The 23,078-nt window shown below is 39.7% G+C and overlaps 1 protein-coding gene across 4 annotated transcripts in view; it reads left to right on the plus strand.

The window, feature by feature from the left end:
• The window catches only part of wdr7 (WD repeat domain 7), a 153,438-nt gene that overhangs the window by 86,317 nt on the left and 44,043 nt on the right, over nt 1-23,078 (plus strand). For all 4 annotated transcript variants that reach the window (XM_075456574.1, XM_075456575.1, XM_075456577.1 and 1 more), the window contains one exon: nt 22,503-22,730. In XM_075456574.1, the coding sequence (XP_075312689.1) occupies nt 22,503-22,730 (228 nt within the window). The remainder of the gene's footprint in view (nt 1-22,502; nt 22,731-23,078) is intronic.

Here is a 23,078-nt window from a genome sequence, read left to right on the forward strand (position 1 = left end):
GTAACTGTTAAAGACGCACATACGTGCACATACACGTGCACTCTGCTCTCAAACACATTTCAGGCCTAAAATGCCATTTTTTATTTATTATTGTAGCTGGATTATCTCTGTTTTTTTAGTCTTGATTCTGCTTTGTGACGGAGAAAATTAGAATTTGTAAGCGATGCCCGCTGTTTGTGTTCATGCAACAACCCTCCTCCCTCCCTCCATCCATCCATCCATCCTTCCCTCAGACCAGTCAATATCACAGATGTGTCTGACAATTTATCACTTCTCGCAGCTCGTTTTTCACCTATTGACAGTTGTGTTTCTCTCCCTCGGTCTCTGCAGCATTAAATCTGTTTCGCAGACCCCTCAAACGCGGTCAAATCAGTTTTTTTTCTCTTCTACGAATGAAGAACTTTTCTTCTGTCGTGAAATCAAACCTTTCTTTTTGGCTGTTCAGTGCATTTGATTCAGATTGCATAGCTAAGACTCGCAGATTCAAAGGAAAACCATTCGTAAGGCCGAGTAGTTTAAAGTTCAGTGAAAATACTGCAAATACAAGCAAAACCTCACAGGCTACTTCATGTTAAATGTGTTAATTACTTCCTGTTTCCTCGTCAGATTAATCCGAAACATTTAAAGGAATTGGTGAGCGGTAAAGGCCTTGGTATCAGGGTGGCCGCGGGTCCTTAAAAAGTCTTAAAAAGTCGTAAATCAATTTTCTTGAAAATAAGACCTTAAATAATATAAATTAATATATAATATATGATATATATAAAATAATATAAATAAATAAGACCATGGGTCTTAAATATTTGTGTATTTTTCTTTTTCCTCTAAAGGAACAGTATATATTTTTCATGTATTTACTTGATTTTATAAGCATTTGTTCATGGGACTTAAATGTTCTGAAAATATTGTAATAACTTTAATTTAGGACAGTGATGACATTTTTGTGATCTTTTCGCATGACACACATTTAGCCGATGTTCTTAAACTCAACCGTCATTTGTCATTTTACCGTTTTACTGTCAGTGTGTTTACTTGGAAATGCTTGGTATTTCCTTGTACGTTTGGTCTTAAATTTCATTTAGAAGTGGTATTAAAAGGTCTTAAAAAGTCTTAAATTGAACTTGTTTATACCTGTATACACCCTGGGTATGCTTCTCCGTCACTATCCCTCAAGCTGTCTCCGTAGTCCGTCCTTTCGAAGTTCTCCGTCGGGCTGTCTGATACCCAAGGCAGTTCACCTCCCGATCAGTAGGCGGTGCTACGTTAGACGACCCAATCTGGCGACGTCTATGGTGAAAGTGGTTGTTCACCTTCCGGCTCCGTTCCACTCCTCACAGTGAACGATGGCGACCGAGAGAGAAAGACTGTTGTTGGAGTTCTGACCAAATGTTGACCGGCACACAGTAAACTCTTTCAAAGATGGCGGCGTTGCTGTTCTGAGAGGAAGGAGCTAAACCGGGAAAGAGATTCTGGAAATGATGGACAGTGTAGAGAGACAGGAAGCAGGGGGCAGAGAGAGGGGGAACAACAAGCAGCAAAGGGCCGTCCGATGCGGGACTCGAACCGGGGCCAGCTGCTGGTTACAGTTTCTGAATAAGTTCATTTACATAAAACTGGGTTTTTTAGCTTTTTGTTTGGACAGAAGTTCCGGGAAAGTCACTCATTTTTTAATTTTATTTTTTAAAGGATGGAGTCTTTGTCAGTATTTATTTATTTCTCTCCTGCTCAGCAAGTGAACAGGAGAGGAGAAGAGATGGAAAATGTGTGAGGGGAGGAGAAGGGGGAGAGAAGGAATGGTGAAGGAAATGGGAAGAGATGAGAGGGGGAGACAAAGGGAAAAGGACAGAGATGTCGACAGCCTTACAATCACTTGGCTGCAGGCTGTTTCCACGGCGATAGACTCATCACATCAGAGGGTTGTCTTCCCCTTGTCACACCGCCGAACACATAAAGAGTTCAGGATGTGCAGGTGACGACATTCGTTGCTCGGTGCCACAGCTGCAATGCCTTCCAGATCCGACTCCACGAACATAAATAAATCCGTCTGTGTGTGTTCGCTGTAATTATGTCCCGAGCAGCGTCAGGGGAGGTCATTAGATCCACAAACAGTCTGAGACACATGCTGCCAAAGCATCTGAAAAGCATCCAAACACCTAAAGTAAGTAGTTATTATTAAAATGATTAAAACAACGATTAAAATGTTTAATCTAATTAATCACATGATTTCCCTGATTAATCTCGATTAATCGCATTTGTATGCAAAATCCAAAAATGAATCCAAAAGTAGTGTATAGCTTTTAGCATTTAGCTTTATTTTATTTTTTATTTTTTTTTATATTTTAAAATTTTTAGGGCTGGGCAACGATTAAAATGTTTAATCTAATTAATATGATTTCCCTGATTAATTAGATTAATCGCATTTGTACGCAAAATCCAAAAATGAATTCAAAAGTAGTGTATAGCTTTTAGCATTTAGTTTTATTTATTTATTTATTTTTCTTTATTTTTTTCTTTTCTCTTCTTTTCTTTTCTTTTTTTCCTTTTTTTTTTATTATTATTATTTTTTTAACCCTTGTGCTGTCCAGCATTATGGCAGCAGAATTGTAATCTGAATACCGTTTATGCCAAACACATTTGCTATGCCAAGGTAAGCTTTATGAATGTAAAGCTCCCCTTGATGCCCATCAACTCCTTATTTATTTATTTATTTATTTTTGTAACAATCCTTAACATGTGATAGTGCCGAACCGGCCCGGGGGACAGAGAGAGAGGGAGAGCGAAGAAGGAAAAAAAGGAACAGAAACATGAAGAGACAAACATAGAAAACAATGAAGAATCAGACAACCAGCTGCTACACCTGTAAAAACAAAACTGAAGAACAAACAAACAAATAAACCGGAACTATGTACGATATTAATAAATCAAACAAAAATAAAGAATAAAACAGAAATACAGACACTATCACATAGTTTTGAGAATGTTCACCTGGCTAATAAATAGGGCTGGGCAACGATTAAAATGTTTAATCTAATTAATCGCATGATTTCCCTGATTAATCATGATTAATTGCAATTGTACGCAGAATCCAAAAATGAATCCAAAATCCATCGGACGGCCCTGTGCTGCATGTTGTTCCCCCTCTCTCTGGCCTCTGCTTCCTGTATCTCTGAACTTTCCTATCCTTTAAAGGCACAAAAGCCACCAAAAAAAATTTGTAATTTTTTTTGTAATTTAAAAATAAATAAATAAAACTAAACATTTATAAAAAAATATATTAAAAAAATATTTATTGGCGTTAAATAATTGACGAGTTAACTCGATAATAACGAGTTAACTTGCCCAGCCCTACTTATTAATGATAAACAGAGAAGGAAGATAAGTGAACAACAACAAATTAAACCAAATTATATTACTACTGCATGAAAAAAAAAAATCTAATATGTTAAACAGAATCAATTTCACATCTTTGACTGTCACATCTTTGGATATTGGACGCTTAAAGACGGACTCATGGGTTAAAGCAGGCAGTTCAGTGGGCTTCTACACTAGAGGGAAGGCTGGCTCCACTGACTGAGGGAGCATCGAATGCTTAGTGTCTGATGGAGGAGCTGATCACAGGGAGGTCAAAGGTCCCTGCTGGACACGCCCCCCCCCCCTCTCTCTCTTTTTCTACCCCATACTCTGAACCGTTTGCACTGCTGCGAGGCCTTTTTGCCCCCTTCAGGATTCAGGGGTCCTGCAGACGTTCTCAGCCGACTCTTTCCAGCCAGGTGAAACATTTAAAAAGATACCTGCAGCTCTGAATGAGCCACAGCGCTGTCGGATACCTTCACTTTTTTACAAAATGGTGGAATTATCTCAATAATTGTCTCAAATTCAGTTAAAAAAGAATGCAAATGTGCATCATGGAGCCAACACGTACCGCAGTATTACGGGTCTGTTGGGATAAAAAGAGGCTCATGATAGGTGGATAAATGCAGAGCCGGCCCAAGGCATATGCCAACTAGGCGGTCGCTTAGGGCCCCCACGCCACCAGGGGGCCCCAGAGAGCACCGAGACGTTGTGATAAAAAAGTAAATATATACATGAAATTAAAATAACATTGAATAATTTAAACGACATTGTGTTACACCAGGAAAAAAAATATATATATTTTGACAAAATACTAATAATAGGTTAATTTATGCCTCCTGTTGGCTGCTGCCACCGTTAGGTAAAATTATTTAAGTATTGTATTTATTATTTAAGTATTTAATTTTGATTACAACTTTATTTTTCTGTAAGATAATGTGAATGTCATTTGATTCTATTTTGTATTTGGATTTTGAACATTTTGCACACCATTGCACATCTGAAAGAAATTAAACTATTTAATGTGTTTACTATAAACGCAGTCTCCAGCCTGCTGATGTTACTTTCAAATAGTTAAATTAATGAGCCATACTTATACATCACTCTTTATGTAGAAGTTAATTAAACCATATTTACGAGTTTGCTATCCCTTTAAGGTTAAAAACAAGACTGACACCTGTATAATGTAAGATGATTACAAATAATGCTAATGATTGTGGGTCCGTTACACACATAACAGTGGAGCCTATGGAATAATGAGGCATCTGGAGCTGAGGTGATGGTAGGGGGGCCCCAAATTAAATTCTGCTTAAGGCCCCATAAAGGCTTGGGCCGGCCCTGGATAAATGGAAATATTTCTTCTCTTCTGCATCCGTCCTTCCACATCTCTCTCTCCTGGTGTGAGGCGTCCGCGGGCAAAGTGATAGAGGTTAGAGGTCAAAGGTCAGGCTGACCCTCACCCCCTCGGTGTCATTAGCCCGGTCGTGATTTGGTTAGCTGAAACGCCGAGCTCCCCGGCTAATCTAATACCCGGGCCTGGGGGGGTTGGTTGGGTCAGATCGCGTTTCTCCCCAGAACAGATTGAACTTATGGGGAGATAAATGTTTTGAGCCGCGATTTTGATCGTTCCCGGTGATTGTGTCTCCTCTTTGTTAGGCAGCGAGGGACCCAGCTGCTGCCTGGGAATATTATTGTATTACAGGTAGAAGAGTGAAGCTATTGTCCAAATATTAATCATGTAGAGGAATGTATTTCAGGTCAGGACACAATAGAAACTACACACACTTATTTTTTTATATGATATATGACCTACATATATTTATCCACACACACGCATCTATAAAAAATATATATATATATATATATATATATATATATATATATATATATATATATATATATATATATATTAGGGCTGGGCAACGATTAAAATGTTTAATCTAATTAATCACATGATTTCCCTGATTAATCACGATTAATCGCATTTGTACGCAGAATCCATAAATGAATCCAAAAGTAGTGTATAGCTTTTAGCATTTAGTTTTATTTTAAATGTGCTGCCATATGAATGAAAGTGCCATAACATTTGTTGTGCAAACACACTTTTAACATCAGCATCTTTCTGTAGTTTTTATGTAGAAGCCTCGCTCCACTGTCTGTTTCCTTGAATGACTTGCTGCTATCAGTTGTGTGTTTTGCCTTTAAGTGATATTTTAGACTGGAACTACTACGCTGAGAAGACAATTCAACTTGGCAGTGTTTACAGATGACTTTGGTTCTGTCGACTCCGCCGTCTGGAAGAACTTTAAAATGAAAATGGCCGAGTAAAAGTTCCGTACCCTTCTCCATGTTTGGTGGATCCGCCGATTACTTTCTTTTCCTGTTCCGCAGCAGACAGCAACAGACTTTTACAAAATAAAAGCCTGTGAGCAACAGACTTTTACAAAATAAAAGCCTGTGAGCAGCAGACTTTTACAATAATAAAATAAATAATAAAACCTGCGCTAATGCACGATAAAATATTTATCAGCATTAAGTAATTAACAAGTTGAGGCGATAATAACGAGTTAACTCGCCCAGCCCTAATATATATATATATATATATATATATATATATATATATATAAAATATGTATGGAGTGTGATGTGGAAATTTATGCTCAAGTTCCATAATTTCTCTCCTGTTCCTAGAACCATTTCTTGAAATAGCAGATGGACATGCTAAAGCTAAAGCTAACAGTCAGCAGTTAGTCAGCTATGTGCTTATAATCCATTATGCTGACTCATTTGCTAGCTTGCCGCTTTGTCATATAAACCAAAATATTTCCAAACGCTTCTCTGATATTTTTGTGTCTCGATTTATTATTATTTTTTTCCCTCCATTTTGTAGTAAACATAAAATTAGATTACTTTTATAAGAAGCGCGCCCTCTGCTGGACATACTACGATCAACGGTGTCGGGCACCTTTTATCATCTTCATTTATCAACTGTAAATGCTGAGTCATTGCCGTGCACATTTTCTCCTTATGCAAACCGATATTTTGTTCTAAAAGTAGAATTTTTACAGGATATTATAATGTTTTAGTGCAGGATTTGGTATGATGGACTGTGTAAATACTTAGCATTGTATGCTAATAATTATGCTAACATTAAATATGCATACACATCTGGTTACAGTATGACGCGCATTCTTTCTGTATCTGTCTTTTGGTTGAGCTGAGGGTGATCATGTGCACGTGGTGGGGGTGGGGCAGCGTGCACACACGTGCACGCTCCTTTATGAACGTGTCACATAGATAAAGTGCTGGCCTTGGGGTGTATTTCTGTGTGTAAATGTGTGTGAGTGTCGGCTGCTGGTGCTCTGATCACAGATGTGGAATCATTGAGATTGATGGAAGGCTTCTTCTTCTTGGTTTTCCGTCTGAGCCGTGATCACCTGAATGACCTCACGGTGTTTGTGATGTACACTTTGCATGAATGCATTTTGATTGGATCGTTGGGGAGTTTGGTCTTCGTGTCGTTCACGTTAGCTTGTGGTAAAGGTGTAGCAGACTGTTTAATCACTTCGGCTTCCTCACTCGTCACAAACCTGCATAAAACAAATCAAATGCTCTGTAATCGGCTTATGCGGGGGGAAAAAAGAAGGAAAATTATATTTTGAGTGCAGAGACATCAGCACACATTGATGTAATTAACAGTTATGTAAATGTTTTATGTAAAAAAAAAAGGACATTTTAGAGGGATTTTCTGGTCCTAACCAGGTCTTAAAGCACACAACAATCCTCCATCGTGCCATTACTTCTTTAACAAAAGCCTCGGGGTGACCTTTAACCTTTAACATGCTAACTGAGGCCTGCAGAGTCTGAGATGTAGCTCTTTGGGTTTCTGACCTCGGGGTGACCTTTAACCTTTAACATGCTAGCTGAGGCCTGCAGAGTCTGAGATGTAGCTCTTTGGGTTTCTGACCTCGGGGTGACCTTTAACCTTTAACATGCTGACTGAGGCCTGCAGAGTCTGAGATGTAGCTCTTTGGGTTTCTGACCTCGGGGTGACCTTTAACCTTTAACATGCTAACTGAGGCCTGCAGAGTCTGAGATGTAGCTCTTTGGGTTTCTGACCTTGGGGTGACCTTTAACCTTTAACATGCTGACTGAGGCCTGCAGAGTCTGAGATGTAGCTCTTGGGTTTCTGACCTTGGGGTGACCTTTAACCTTTAACATGCTAACTGAGGCCTGCAGAGTCTGAGATGTAGCTCTTGGGTTTCTGACCTTGGGGTGACCTTGCTGGGACGTCCACTCCTGGGAAGATTGACAGCTGTCCTGAATGTTTCCCACTAGTTGAATAATCTTTCTCTCTGTGGAACGATGGACTCCAGATAGTTTGGAAACGGCCTTATAACCCTTCCCAGATAGACGGGCAGCATTTTGTTTAAATTTTTGTTAAATGAATAACTTCGCAGCGTTGTTTTAAGACCTGTAAGGACCAGTTTACTTTTAATTCTCTCTTAATACGCATGATGAAAGGGGCGGGTGTGCTTTGTTTTCACCCTTTTTACTTCTTTCTTCGTTGGAGTTGAAGTCGAATTCTGTCTGATAGCTCGGAGAGCAGAATGTGACCTATCTGCGGTGGCTTTGATAAGAAAGATAATTCCTTTTTTGTTGCCATGGAGACCGTCCGCCGTCTCTGGATCGGTGAAATTAACATCTGTCGAGCTCTTCATTAACGGCCTGAATGTGACAGCTGCAGAGGTGCAGAAGGTATTAGGCGTGTGTACGAGCCAATCGGATGGTGTATTAAATGTCAAAAGCAATAAGAATAAGACCTCGGGCTTCAGAAGTGACTGTTCCATCGGATAATATCACGGAAATATGAAGAAAAGCTGCAGTGTTGTCATAAAGTAAAACAACAATAAGATCGTTCGGTTTCTGCTTCATATGACTCAAGTAAGTAAGAGGTGAAAAAACGACTCAAGTACTGAGTAACTGTTGAGTAACGTCTGATTTATTTGTTAACACAAGCATTCAATCAGACAGACACAAATACTAAATAATCATCTTTAGGTAAATTAGAGTTCATCCAATTGATAAAATAAATTAAAATGAATTAAATAATTACAAAATAGCTTAAATTTAGAATAATCCAGGTAAATTAAAGAACTTCAATAAAAAATAAAAGAGACTTAGGAAATGTTTAAAACATATGTAACCCATATGTAACCTAAAAAACAAACATTCACCTATCCATGGGGGAAAAACGAGTTTAGGAAACTTACCGCTACATGTTTCCTCAAGTTAGATGTTGAGTTTCTGCTGAAATGTGCGTTTGTTTTGGTTGACAGAGAAGACACATAATGTAGCTGCTGTTTCTCACTCTTTGTAAGGTAAACATGCTTTCAGTATGAGGCCTCGTCTGCGTCTTCATTTCCCACCGTTGGTTGTGACATTTTTCATCTGTTTCTTTGTTTGTTTGCTACGACTGCTAATGCTAAAGCTAACCCGTCCCGCCGCTGAGATCGAGTACGGTCACGTGACCAGACCGCACGGCTGCGTCTGATTGGTGGAACACAGTCAGGTGGTAGAGCCTTTGGCGGAAGTCTCTCTCTCTGTCAGAATAAAACATTAAAATGAGGCGTACGCGGGGGGATAAAAATAATGAGGCGTAGAATACCAAAGAGGTAAGAAGAAAAGTAACCAGCTCATTGTAGCCTAATGTAGCGGAGTAAGAGGACAGTTTCTGCTGCACACATCTACTCAAGTAAAAGGAAAAAGTATAGAGATTTAAAACTACTCCTAGAAGTATTATCGATTAAAATGTTTAATCTAATTAATCACATGATTTCCCTGATTAATCACGATTAATCTCATTTGTACGCAGAATCCAAAAATGAATCCAAAAGTAGTGTATAGCTTTTAGCATTTAGCTTTATTTTAAATGTGCTGCCATATGAATGAAAGTGCCATAACATTTGTTGTGCAAACACACTTTTAACATCAGCATCTTTCTGTAGTTTTTATGTAGAAGCCTCGCTCCACTGTCTGCTTCCTTGAATGACTTGCTGCTATCAGTTGTGTGTTTTGCCTTTAAGTGATATTTTAGACTGGAACTACTACGCTGAGAAGACAATTCAACTTGGCAGAGTTTACAGATGACTTTGGTTCTGTCGACTCCGCCGTCTGGAAGAACTTTAACATGAAAATGGCCGAGTAAAAGTTCCGTACCCTTCTCCATGTTTGGTGGATCCGCCGATTACTTTCTTTTCCTGTTCCACAGCAGACAGCAGCAGACTTTTACAAAATAAAAGCCTGTGAGCAACAGACTTTTACAAAATAAAAGCCTGTGAGCAACAGACTTTTACAAAATAAAAGCCTGTGAGCAACAGACTTTTACAAAATAAAAGCCTGTGAGCTACAGACTTTTACAAAATAAAAGCCTGTGAGCAACAGACTTTTACAAAATAAAAGCCTGTGAGCAACAGACTTTTACAGAATAAAAGCCTGTGAGCAACAGACTTTTACAATAATGAAATTTTAAAAAATGCATTAATGCGCGATAAAATATTTATCGGCGTTAAATAATAACGAGTTAACTCGCCCAGCCCTAATAATTTTTTCAAAAACATACTTAAGTAAATGTAACTGGTTACTTCCCACCTCTGGGGGTAACGCTGTTCTTTAGATAACTTCAGATTAACGGCGTTGGAGGGAAACGGCTCGACTGTCTCGTCTCCTTCTTCTTCAAACTGGAGTCGAGGTTTCCTGGTGTGGACGGCCCCCTGACCCCCTCCCACGCCCCCCCGCTCCCAGGCGGTCTAATTGAAGGCCGGTGTTCCCGGTGAGCGCAGATAGCTCCTCTGTCTGTGTCTTAAGACGGTAAAATACACTTAACCTTCAGATGGACTCGGCCGGTTGGAAGGGCAGCCGCCGTTTCAGGACTCGAATCTTTTTTCTCTATCAACTTAATTGTGTTTTCAATTATTTTCCCCCAGATTTTCCGTCTCCTGACATTTGCTGTAAGGACAGTGTTTTTCTCTCTGTTCCACGCCGACATTCCTTTGTTTTATGGACTCTTCTCTCTTTCTTTCCCTCTCAGACTCCAGGCCGTATGCAGAGTCATATTTCTTTAATGCGTTTGCTTGTTTTTGACCTCTTGGATCTTATTTTCGTTGCCGAATGATCTTTTCTCTCGCAGCACTTCTTTTGTCGTTCACTTTCTCCTTCGTTCTCACATCATTTTCCTGCTGTTATTGATCCCCTCCCTCGTTCCCTGGTGATCAGGTTTTACCAGTCTCCCATTGATTACCAATGGAGGCAGAGCCCAGGTGCATTGTGGGAAGCCGGTGGGGTGCAGCAGACGGGGATGGGAAGATTGTAGCTTTGATTTCTTTCACAACTAAACACGATATGAACTGCTTTTATGAGAATTAATTTGGATATTTGATCATATTTTATTGTTTTTAGTTGATATAATCATTTTTATTTAATATTATAACACAATTGTAGAATTAATGCTCACAATTATTTATCATTTAATTAGTTTAAAATGGGGAAATGTTTGGCCAAATGCAAATATAATGTAAATTTTCGCCTGTATGGAGGAAAACAGTAATTTACTGAGCTGTGAAAAAAGTTTAGTTTGTACCAACAACAAAAATGTGTATAAAATATTGAGGAAGACGTATTCTCCATCTTTTTTCCTCCCTTTTTCCTTCTCTCCATCCGCATCCCTTTTATTTTTACTTTGTAATCAAACTTAAATTAAATTTATTTATGTAGCACATTTCATGTACAAAACAATTCAAAGTGCTTCACATAAAATAAAAGCGTTGCAGCGGGGAGTGGAAGAAGCATTAAAAATACATAAAATAATATAAAAAGAAACAAATCCAACAATTTAAATGAATTTAAAAACAAGCAAGTATAGCTTCATGATCAATAAATCAGCCTCTTTCTTTGTACTATCCTATTTAAATCTAAGTATTTTTGCTTTTTGTAGTAAAATATAGACTCATTTGGCACTAAATCTTATAAAACACCATAAAACCAAAGGATTTTCTGCAGCTGAGCAGCTTGTAAATGAACCAAATTGCAGGTGGAAGCACTTATTTCACTCCCTGTATTTTTGTTTTCCTCTTACTTCTCTTTTCCCCGTCTTTATCCTTCCTCATTCTTTCCCTCTGCTGTTGGTTATCTCTTCAATTATAAATTTGTCCTTTTTTTTAACCTCTTTTCTATCTTTTCCCTCCATCGTCTCTCTACTTCTTTTATTTTTTCTTCCCTCCCTCATCTCTTTACTCCTTCTTCATCATTTTCCTCCTCTCTCATTTATCATCGTTCTGTCTATTAAAGAAAGATTTTAGTGATGTCGAATTACGAGGAAAATTGATGCGAGGCCACACAGCCGATCCTGGAAAATAAATATATATATATATATATATATATATATATATATATATTTATATATATTTATATATATATATATATATATATATATATATATATATATATATATATATATATATATATATATATATATAAAAGTGTATTTAGATACAGTTAAAGATAAAAGCACTACTGATGATGCTAATTATTGTTCGTGAAACAAAGCGTCCTCTGAAAGGTTACTGCTTTCCATCTGTTCGGTGGCATTTCAGCCCCCTTTTTTTTTTTTATTATCTGAGATCCATAATTTTACAGTGATTGCGGAGACTCCACAGGTTGTTGCATTACAGCTTTCTACCCTCCTTTTAATAGATTCCTTCCTTTATGGATAATGTCATTTCAGCCAGAAAGCCTTTTTATCCCGATCCATTTCTCGTTTTTATGAAGATTTAGCTGAGCGGAGGCGAGTGCAGAGGGGAGCTCCTCCGTCCCTCTCTTTAGTTTTATTGGGTTATGTTTGGGAGTAGGTTGGCCAACAAATAGGATTTAGATGCAATGTCATTATAATAGATCTGCCGGTTGCGAAGGAAGCGGATCGATTGGGCTTCAAAAATCAATCAGTGGCTGGGCTACGGCAGAGGCAGCAGGTACGCAGCATCAGGAAGTGATGCGCCCGCTGACTGTCTGCGGAAAGCCTCTCAAAGGATTCGACTTTAGGACGAATGCAAAGAGTCTTTGAGAGCTCCCAGGTTTTCATAGTTTGAATCGCTGCGTCACGGTCGCATCGTTTTAACGTCTCCTGACAGCATCCGTTTACCTAAAACTTCAGCTTCACCTCAGAGTGAAGTCAATCCCGGAGCTGGCATTAAAATTATTTCAAATTTTTCTGTCTTCTTTCTGAATTTTTTCACTTTTTGTTTTGTATTTATCTTCTCTTTTCTGTAGTTTTCTGCCTTCATCCATTTCCAGGTCCTTTCAAAAATACCTTCTAGACATTTTGAAACTTCAGCAAATGACTTTCTACTAAATTTTCTAATTTTTCTGTTGTTCTGGGGATCCATTTATCATTTTTCCTTTCTCATGAGAACTGTTCGTCTCTGTGTTGAAATGCTCTTCAGCTGTCACTTCTGCACTTTTAGAATTCAATTTAAGGTTCCAATTAAACTGGAATTGAGCAATTAATTTTAAGAGTTTTCACTTATTTTCGTTCTCTTTCTGTAGTTTTTAACCCTTCACCTTTTACTGCTGAGGCTTCTGCATTTTTTTCAACTTTTTAATCAATTCTTAAGTTCTTCCAATAGCTTGAAATCATTCCACTCTTGTCTTTTAACATTCAAATTCCTTCAACCCTTCATATATATATATACATACACACAATGTGTTTAATGTGAGCCAGCCGATGGGGAAATAAACACTTTCCTCCGTCTAAAGCAGAGATGGGGACTCGAGTCACAGCAACTTGGACTCGAGTTGCTGTTTTGATGACTTGTGACTTGACTTGACAAAAAATAAAAGACTTAAGACTCGACTCGGACTTAGAAGTTAAAGACTCGGCACTTGACTTGACTTGAGACACGATGACTTGAATGACTTGAGTGTTATTCATGTAAAATTACAATAATAAGGTGAGCTGACTTGCCCAAGAAAAAATTACTTGGGACTTGAAAGCTAAGACTTGAGACTTGCACATGTGTGACTTGGTCCCATCTCTGGTCTAAAGTCAGCCAGTCTGAGCTCTAACGCTCACAAAATGTAAAGTTACAATGACAAGAGGCCAAAAACCACACGTAAAGAAAGAAAAAGCACCAAATTGGCAGCAACAGCCTGCCAGGTGGCCTTTGGGCTCTGATGGCGCCCGTAAAGTTTGTTCGTTCTCGATGGCGTCTTCGATGATTGGCTGGATGTTATCAATGATGGCGCCTCCTCTAAAGGGCGGGTTCACTTTTAGCGTCGCCATATTGCGGGTTATTTATGACCATACTGGAATTTTTCAACAGTAATATCCTAGAAGTTGGTTCAGTTATTTGACGAGTGAAATAAAAGATGCAACAAAGTCACAAGGACAATATGACATTTATTACAAATGAGGTGTTTTAGTGTTTCTTCTTCTGTCAAAAGAATGATTGTACTGTTGTTTTTTTGCCTAATTTCTGCCCGGATCGGCTGTAGAGACCTTTATCTCTTTGTTTTTTAGATAAATTAGATCTTTTAGTGTCTCTTCTTCTGTCAAAAGAATGATTATTTTTTGCCTAATTTCTGCCTGGATCGGTTGTAGAGACCTTTATCTGTTCTGTTTTTAAGATAAATTAGGTGTATTCATGTTTCTTGTTCTGTTAAAAGAATGATTGTACTGTTGGTTTTTGCCTAATTTCTGCTCGGATTGGTTGTAGAGACCTTTATCTGTTCTGTTTTTAAGATAAATTAGGTGTATTCATGTTTCTTGTTCTGTTAAAAGAATGATTGTACTGTTGGTTTTTGCCTAATTTCTGCTCGGATCGGTTGTATAGACCTTTATCTGTTCTTGTTTTTAGATAAATGAGGTGTAAACATGTGGCGTTGAAGCAGTTTCCTGCAGGACTTCGGTCAGCAGAGCATCTAGGGACATGAGGGAGTTTGACAGTCAGGTGCTTAATCGGTCGGTCACTGCTAACGTGCGCACTACGTCTTCAATCGACAGAAATCTCTCCGCCAGACACAAATTTACCGTCTACAATATAAAAAGCTTTTTTTTTTTTTTTCTGCCACTGCAGAGATGACAAATGTGCCGTATGATGATGAGTTTGGTGCATTCGCAGAGCGGTGAGTGGCACTTATTCAATGGGGTGTCAGTCACTGGCATCAGATAGGGTGAGACTGAGTACTGACCCGGGCCAGGAGTGCAGAACCTGGACGATGGAGCCTCCTACACATCCAGTAAAATCATAAAAGGTTATCTTTTATTTTTTTTTCATGGAGTCACTGGGATGTTTTTGCCCATTCTTAAAACACTTTCGGGTTGGATGGGTTCTGTTAGTGCTCAGCAGTCTTTAAATCACGCCACAGATTCTCAAACTGATTTAGTTCTGGGCTTTAAAGGGACAGTTCGCCTCTTTTGACATGAAGCTGTATGACATCCCAAATCAGCAACATCATTTCTGAACATCTTCTTACCCCCTGCTGCGTCCTGTGAGCAGAGTTCCAGCCTCGTTTTTTGGCGTTGACGAAAGTAGTTCCAGCTAGTTGGCTGGGGTTTAAAAAATAAAGCGTTTTGCTTCTCAAAACAATATGCGTTCAACAGAGTAATACATTTGCATCACAAAATGGTTCTCCAGGAAAAAGTCAGACCTCACAATCGCTTGGCCCTATTTTCTCTCCCTTATGAACTCTGCTCACAGGACGCAGCAGGGGGTAAGAAGATGTTCATAAATGATGTTGCTGATATGGGATGTCATACAGCTTCATGTCAAAAGAGACGAACTATCCTTTTAAGAAACATGAGTTCAAGGAGTTTTCAAATTTTCAAGAGTTTGTCTGATCGAGCTTCTTTGAGATGCGCTAGAAAACAAGTTTGATCCGTGGACGCAACCTGCAGGATCCCCCGCTAATGACCCGGTTCATCGTGCACCTTCAGGGGTCTGATGAAGTTACTCAACATGTCGGAGGGGATCTGGTGGTGGTCAGGATCCTGCAGATCCCTCAGTGTTTATCCCTGCCTTTGCCCATTTTTTTTTTAAAACTTTTCCTTTCTCTGGAAATCTGAACTTTTTAGTGATTCTGGTTGGAAGTCTATCTCTAATTCTGTTATCTACTGGACCAGTCTGGCCCGGGGGATGGATGCCATCTGTAATCCATTTATCAGAGCCGGCCGCTGGGCCTTCTTCCAAATGACAGCTGGCCTTTAGCAATCTCATTATAAAGAGCACCAGGATATAGTATGGAAATGTACGAGGAGGAAGCTCGTGAGCTCTGAGAAATGGACTGAGGAAAAAATAAGAAATGACACTTAGACCTGTCTTCCAAAAAAAAAACATATTCTGAGAAAATGTAGGTGGAATAAAATCCACCTTCATTCTCAGAGCCTTTCAGATTAACCCGACTTTATTCCAAGTTACAGAAAACAGAAGAACTGAAGTTGTGATTTTCATCAAAATAAGAACAACTTTTATATTCTATAGTTTAGGTAGAACATCTGAACCCAACCCTGATGGCTCTATATGTTGCCTCCAAGGAGCCAGACTTTCTTCTGCAATAGTTTCTCAGGCCTTTCAAGTTCTTGTACCTGCAGGTTTTTGGAAAACACAGAAAACGCACCAAAGTTCCAGGGTTGAACCTGTGGTGTGTCTACGCATGACAGACAGTTTTAAACTGTAAAAGAGATTAACAATCTACAGGGGGCTACAGATGTAGGGCTACAGGGGGCTAAAGCGGGTTACAGGGGGCTAAAGGGGGCTAAAGCGTGTTACAGGGGGCTAAAGGGGGCTACAGCTGTATGGCTACAGAGGGCTACAGGGGGGCTACAGCTGTAGGGCTACAGGGGGCTACAGCTGCAGGGCTACAGGGTGCTACAGGGGGGCTACAGCTGTATGGCTACAGAGGGCTACAGGGGGGCTACAGCTGTAGGGCTACAGGGGGGCTACAGCTGTAGGGCTACAGGGGGCTACAGGGGGCTACAGCTGTAGGGTTACAGGGGGCTAAAGCGGGTTACAGGGGGCTAAAGGGGGCTACAGCTGTAGGGTTACAGGGGGCTAAAGCGGGTTACAGGGGGCTAAAGGGGGCTACAGCTGTAGGGTTACAGGGGGCTAAAGCAGGTTACAGGGGGCTACAGCTGTAGGGCTACAGGGGGCTACAGCTGTAGGGCTACAGGGGGGCTACAGCTGTAGGGTTACAGGGGGCTAAAGCATGCTATAGGGGTCAAAAGCGAGGCTACAGGGGGCTAAAGCGGGTTACAGGGGGCTAAAGCGAGGCTATAGGGGTCTAAAGCGTGCTACAGGGGGCTAAAGCGAGGCTATAGGGGACTAAAGCGGGTTACAGGGGGCTAAAGCGGGTTACAGGGGGCTAAAGCGTGCTACAGGGGGCTAAAGCGGGTTACAGGGGGCTAAAGCGTGCTACAGGGGTCTAAAGCGAGGCTACAGGGGGCTAAAGCGTGTTACAGGGAGCTAAAGCGTGCTACAGCTGTAGGGCTACAGGGGGCTAAAGCAGGCTACAGGGTGTTGACACATCTTACGTCTTGTCATCTACTGTTTGTTTTGTTTAAAATAATATAAAGACTTGGAATAATTTTCCTTGCCTTGCTTAGAATGATGTTCTCATCTAAATATTGGAGAGACTGCAGAGTATTGTTGTCGATCAACTTTCATGGCTACATTTAAAAAAAAAAAATCTATTTATTTATCTGTACTGAAGCAGCGCGGGATCATCCTGACAGAGAACCAAACTAAAAGCAGGCAATGTCCAAAGAAGGGAAAAGAAACACAGTGAGCCATGACCTTTGCACAGTGCAAAGATGAATCTGTGAACTACCAGTAAAACTCCTGCAGCTGTCACCCTCACAGAGGACTCACCATAGAGCCTGTAGCATCACGTGTGCTGCGTACACCGCTGAAGCAACTCCCTGTTGTTGAGTTAATGAGGTGAGGCGAGCAGCAGTTAACCTAAGTGTGCTTTTACTGTGGCCCGAGCTCCATCATTACAGCAGCCTGACTCTGCACAGACTGTTTACACGCAGGTAAATCGCTGCATTTACTCCCTGACTGGAATCCGTCTTGAATTTCAGTCCACCTCAGACGCTTCTCGGATGCTTTTACGCCGTCAGCCGTTTTGAGATCAAATGGCTGTCCATTTCGCCCCAGCATAGCAGCAGCTCTGATGCTCCATCTGGATGATAAGATCTGCGCTTTGGGAAGCTCTTAGAGCAGAGGACACGGTCACTGTAGCTGGGCAGGAAAAAGCCTCAACGTGTGATCAAACTGAAGCTACGCTCACTCAGTGGGGTCACATGGCCCTGAAAGGATCAGATTATTGGCTAAATTACAATAAGAATGAGTTGAGCAAGGGTAATTCTCCTTGGATATATGGCGGTGAATGAATGGGATCAGAGGCACAAAGCGTGTCATACCCCGGTATGATAGGTGGCGCTGTACCCATTCCAACTGTTGCTAATAGAGCCACTTCCTGTTGACCTCTTCACCACCAACAACAACAAACTCAGGCATTGGAGAAAGATGGAGAACGAAGAGCAAGGCTGTGTTCGAAACCGCATACTTCTCCTACTACTCATACTAACTTTTTGAATTAGTATGCGAGTTTGAGTAGGCGAGAAGTTCCCAGATGCATACTAGATTCTCCGAAATGTTGGGTATGCATCATGAGGTTACTACTCATACTCAAACTACCCAAGATGCAACGTAACGTGACGTCGCTGATCGTCATTTCCTGTCAAAACGGCAGTTTCAAGCTAGCTACAGCGAGGGTAGGTTCACTTCCTGTTTTCAAAACAAAAGCACCAATTGTATGGTAATGGCTTTCCCTATGATAAAAGGCAACAGGTATTTTATTTTGTGAAAATAACCCGAAGTGCGTTGCTCACTGCGGCTAGCTTTAGTAGCGCCGAATTCGTGGGAACAAAATTGTAAACAGCCGGTATTTTGTCAGATTTTCAACACGTTGGGGATCTAAACGACTACTTTCTCACCTGAAAATGTTTCAAATGTTGCTAAAGTTTACAGAGTTTAGAGCTTAAGAGAAATCAGCCTCAGGTCGAATGATTTCGGCTCGGGCAGGAGCGAAATGTGGGTAAACGCTCTGCATACTGTCTGATCGATGAGTATGCAGTATGAAGAATGCAGTATGTAGTATGCGGTTTCGAACACAGCCGCAGTGTTACTTGTTTAACCCTAATCCCTGATAGGGGACATTTTTGTCCACTTGGGGTGAACTTTCTCCTCTAATTTCACACTGGAAATAGTGATACTCATCATATTGGGTCCAGTTGTGCATTTTTGAAAATTTTTTTTAATCAAAAATGTCCCCTTTCAGAAATTAAGTTGTGTTTTAAATCGGGTATGAGGGTTAAAATGATTCAATTTAATTTATATGGCGCCAAACTACGGTAGGCGTAGCTGTAACGTCTGATATCGCAGAAGGTGTTGACGCGGGCTCTCACTTTACTCGAGTCTTAGTTTGTTCCATTAACACCCGGCCTGTCTCATCAGAGATCATGTGATACTAATCGTCCAATCAGAAATGAGCCCAGCGGTGAATTCCTCTTTTTCTTATTTCTCACATCGAGTGGGCTCACTCATCCCTTATTCCTGTATTTATGTGTGTGTGTGTGTGTGTGTGTGTGTGTGTGTGTGTATCTAGTTTATTTAGCCAGATGAAAGTATCAATAACATTTAACAAAATTTTTAGGTTTTCTCAAATTAAATGATCAAGTCCAGGCAAATGCATGTGTGGGTTAGATTAGGGGTTTGGGGTTGAACTTAGATACATAGATCCTAATTTAAGGGAAATCTTTATAAAGGCAGACCTAACAAGTGTAAAATGTTAAAAGCGAGCCCCATAACTGGCTAAAAACCTCACGTGTGTAAAGGTGGACCCTGCAAAGCATGAAGGTTGGAAACGGGCCCCACAATGTGACTGAAAAACTAACGTGTAAAATAAAGTTTCAAATTGTGTTTATTGAAAGTGATTTTTAATATGAAGATTTCTTTTGGGACTTGCCTGATTTTTTTTTTTTTTTTTCATAGTTCTAGGACCACTGGAAAGGGTGGACCCCACAACTCACCAAATAATTTTGGTCCTGCAGTGGGAGGTTAACAAGAGTGTGTGTGTGTGTGTGTGTGTGTGTCCTTATTGTGCGTTTTGTAAGTAAGCGCCTTTTCTCCTGGAATACAAATCTATAACAATGGTGTGCTCGCTCATCCAGAAAGAGAGAGAAAATAGAAATTAGAAGGTGGAGGTGATGGTGTGTGTGTGTGTGTGTATATGTGTGTGGGGTTCCACACTCATACACACACACACACACACACACACACACAGTGTTTTATGTAGTCCTTATTGAGCCTTTGATCCAAAGTGTGTAAGGAGCGCTCATCTCCTACTGTGATACACACACACACACACACACACACACACACACACACACACACACACACATTCTTGTTAACCTCCCACTACAGGACTGAGCTGATTTTAGTGAGTTGTGGGGTCCACCCTTTCTAGTGGTCCTAAAACTATGGCAAGTCCCCAAAAAAATCTTGATATTAAAAATCACTTTCAATAAAGTGATATAGCAGCCAAAAATTGTACTCAAGTAAAAGTACTGTTACTTCAGAATAATATGACTCAAGTAAAAGTAAAAAGTATTCATCCAAATAATTACTTCAGTAAGAGTAAAAAAAGTGCTTGGTGAAAAAACTACTCAAGTACTGAGTAACCGTTGAGTAACGTCTGATTTATTTGTTAACACAAGCATTCAATCAGACAGACAAAAATACTAAATAATCATCTTTAGGCAAATTAGAGTTCATCCAGTTGATAAAATAAATTAAAATTAATTAATTAATTACAAAATAGCTTAAATAAAATAATCCAGGTAAATTCAAGTACTTCAATAAAAAATATAATAGACTTAGGAAATGTTTAAAACATATGTAACCCATATGTAACCTAAAAAACAAACATTCACCTATCCATGGGGGAAAAACGAGTTTAGGAAACTTAGCGCTACATGTTTCCTCAAGTTAGATGTTGAGTTTCTGCTGAAATGTGCGTTTGTTTTGGTTGACACAGAAGACACATAATGTAGCTGCTGTTTCTCACTCTTTGTAAGGTAAACATGCTTTCAGTATGAGGCCTCGTCTGCGTCTTCATTTCCCACCGTTGGTTCTGACATTTTTCATCTGTTTCTTTCTTTGTTTGCTACGACTGCTAATGCTAAAGCTAACCCGTCCCACGGCTAGTAAAATTCACTTTCAATAAATACAATTTGAAACTTTATTTTACATGTTAGTTTTTCAGTCACACGTGGAGCCTGTTTCTAACCTTGACGCTTTGCAGGGTCCACACACACACATGCACACACACATGCACACTCACACATGAAACGGCTCCCCACCGAGTCGACCCCGTCGCACGCGCTCTCACAAAAGAGGCTGTTTTGGGGTCTCCTCGGCGAACACAATGAGAGGCCACGCCCACACCCACACAAAGCGTCCACGTGCCCGAAATCTTTCCAGAGGTCTGTGAACACGACCGTCTGCGTGTTTAAACGTGTCCGCAGTGTGACCAAAGGCTTTCAGCGCAACAATGAGGCGTGCGCCCGTGTGTGCGTGCTCGTAATGATTAATACCGGGACAATGGAAGTGTGCCTGGTCAGTTGTTATCAGCTCACTGGAGGCTCACAGGCCTGCTGGGTTTTTCTTTTTTTTTTCCAACCTTCTTTCAGCATGAAAAGAAAAAAGGAAAGAATTGGAAAAAGATTCCCCACTCTCCCTCCTTTACGCCTAAAACACCTCGGCGGTCTGACATCTTCAGATCTGTGAGATGAAACTTCCACTCAAACTTAAAGTTAGAGTTCTTGTATTGTTTCTGGTTCTTTAAATGTACTATTATTAGTATTTTATTTACATTTTTTGTTTTTGTACTGTATTTATTTATTATTATTTATTATTATTATTATTATTATTATTATTATTACAATTTATTTATTATTTATATTTATTATATAATATATATTATATATAAAAATATAATATATATTATAATATATTATATTTATTATATTTGGACATCCAGTGCGGGCAACAAAGTAAAGAATTTCATTGTACAGGGAAACACGTTTCTAACTGCACATATGATAATAAACCTTTGAATCTATAAATCTTGAATCTTGAGGTTTAAAGGATACAGACTTTGGAAGTAAGGCTCAGTAAAATGTTGATCTATAATGTCTTAAATCCTCTTTACACACGGTTACATTAGCAGACACTTTCAACGCAAAGGGGTCACTTATTTTGCTTTTATTTATAATAACAACAACAACAAATGTATTTCGACCCCTATGCACGACAGTTACATTGGAAAAAAATCAAAGTCTTACCAAGTATATTATGTCTCGTTTCTATTCAAAATATCTAATTACACTTAATATAAGACACAACTGCCTAACAAGTACCATTTCATCCAGATATAGGGACTTGTTTGAAGACAATACATCTGGAATATCTTGTTAAATGAAAAAGTCTTGAAAACAAATTGTTTTGAGTCGGATTTCACATGAAACAAGCTTTTTTTTTACATTTGAAGAGGTTTTTAAGCTAATTTCAAGATCACTTTTATCTCAAAAGTCCTAAATATCACATTTTATTTCAAGAAATCTTGACAAGCCGATTTTCACGAGTTCCATTGGCAGATTTATTTGCTTATTTCAAGCAAAAACGTCTTTTATTTGTTGTTTTTCTTACTTATTTTTGGAGGGGCATTTTTTTCCAGTGTACAATGCAATTAGCTTCAGCTTTTACTGCAGATTTGCTCTCCATCTTGGAAATCGTGCTTTAAATGAGTTGAAATCAAAGTAAAAACTAAAGTAATGACATTTTTTAATGCTGTGATTCTTTTTCTTATTTCTTTTTTTTAACCAAGTTCTTCCAATTATGATTAATTATTACATCTTTTTCCATAAATCTCCATCATTGAGTACAGTTTGCTCTGTTGGCATGAGATCATCTCGATATGAAACATAAGATAAGGAACATACAGCTAATGTGTATTATTATCTGCTCTGTCTGCACCAGGCTGTCTGTCCAACCTTCCACCAAACGCCAAGAAGATCTCCAACTCCTACGAGGAGCGACGTAAGCAGGCCACGGCCATCGTCCTGCTGGGAGTCATCGGGGCCGAATTCGGCGCAGAAATCGAGCCCCCGAAAGGCTCGGTGCGAGCTCGGGTCGGCGGACAGGTGCCCGAAGGTTTCGGACCGACGAGCGGAGGGTCGTCCAACTACTCGCTGGCCCGGCACACGTGTAAGTACAGAAGTACACGCATTTCACACGCAAACTTTCAAATGAACGAGTGGAAATCAGTGTGATAATCTGATATTATGATCTGAAAAGTACAAATATTTCCAAGGAAGTCCGCCTCACATTAGGCAAGGCAAGGCATCTTTATTTATATAGAGCATTTCATACCACAGGCAACTCAATGTGCTTTACATAAAGACAAGGCATTTAAAAGGTAAAAATTAAAACAGTTCAAAGCAATCAAAGAAGGGGGGGAAAACTAAAAATATTAAAAATAATCATTAATTAATTAATTTAAAAGTGAAGAGTGCAGATAAAATACTTTCAGGTGTCATATGCACGGCTAAATAA

Source organism: Odontesthes bonariensis, chromosome 22 (genome assembly GCF_027942865.1).
Source record: "Odontesthes bonariensis isolate fOdoBon6 chromosome 22, fOdoBon6.hap1, whole genome shotgun sequence".
NCBI classification, from domain to species: Eukaryota; Metazoa; Chordata; class Actinopteri; order Atheriniformes; family Atherinopsidae; genus Odontesthes; species Odontesthes bonariensis.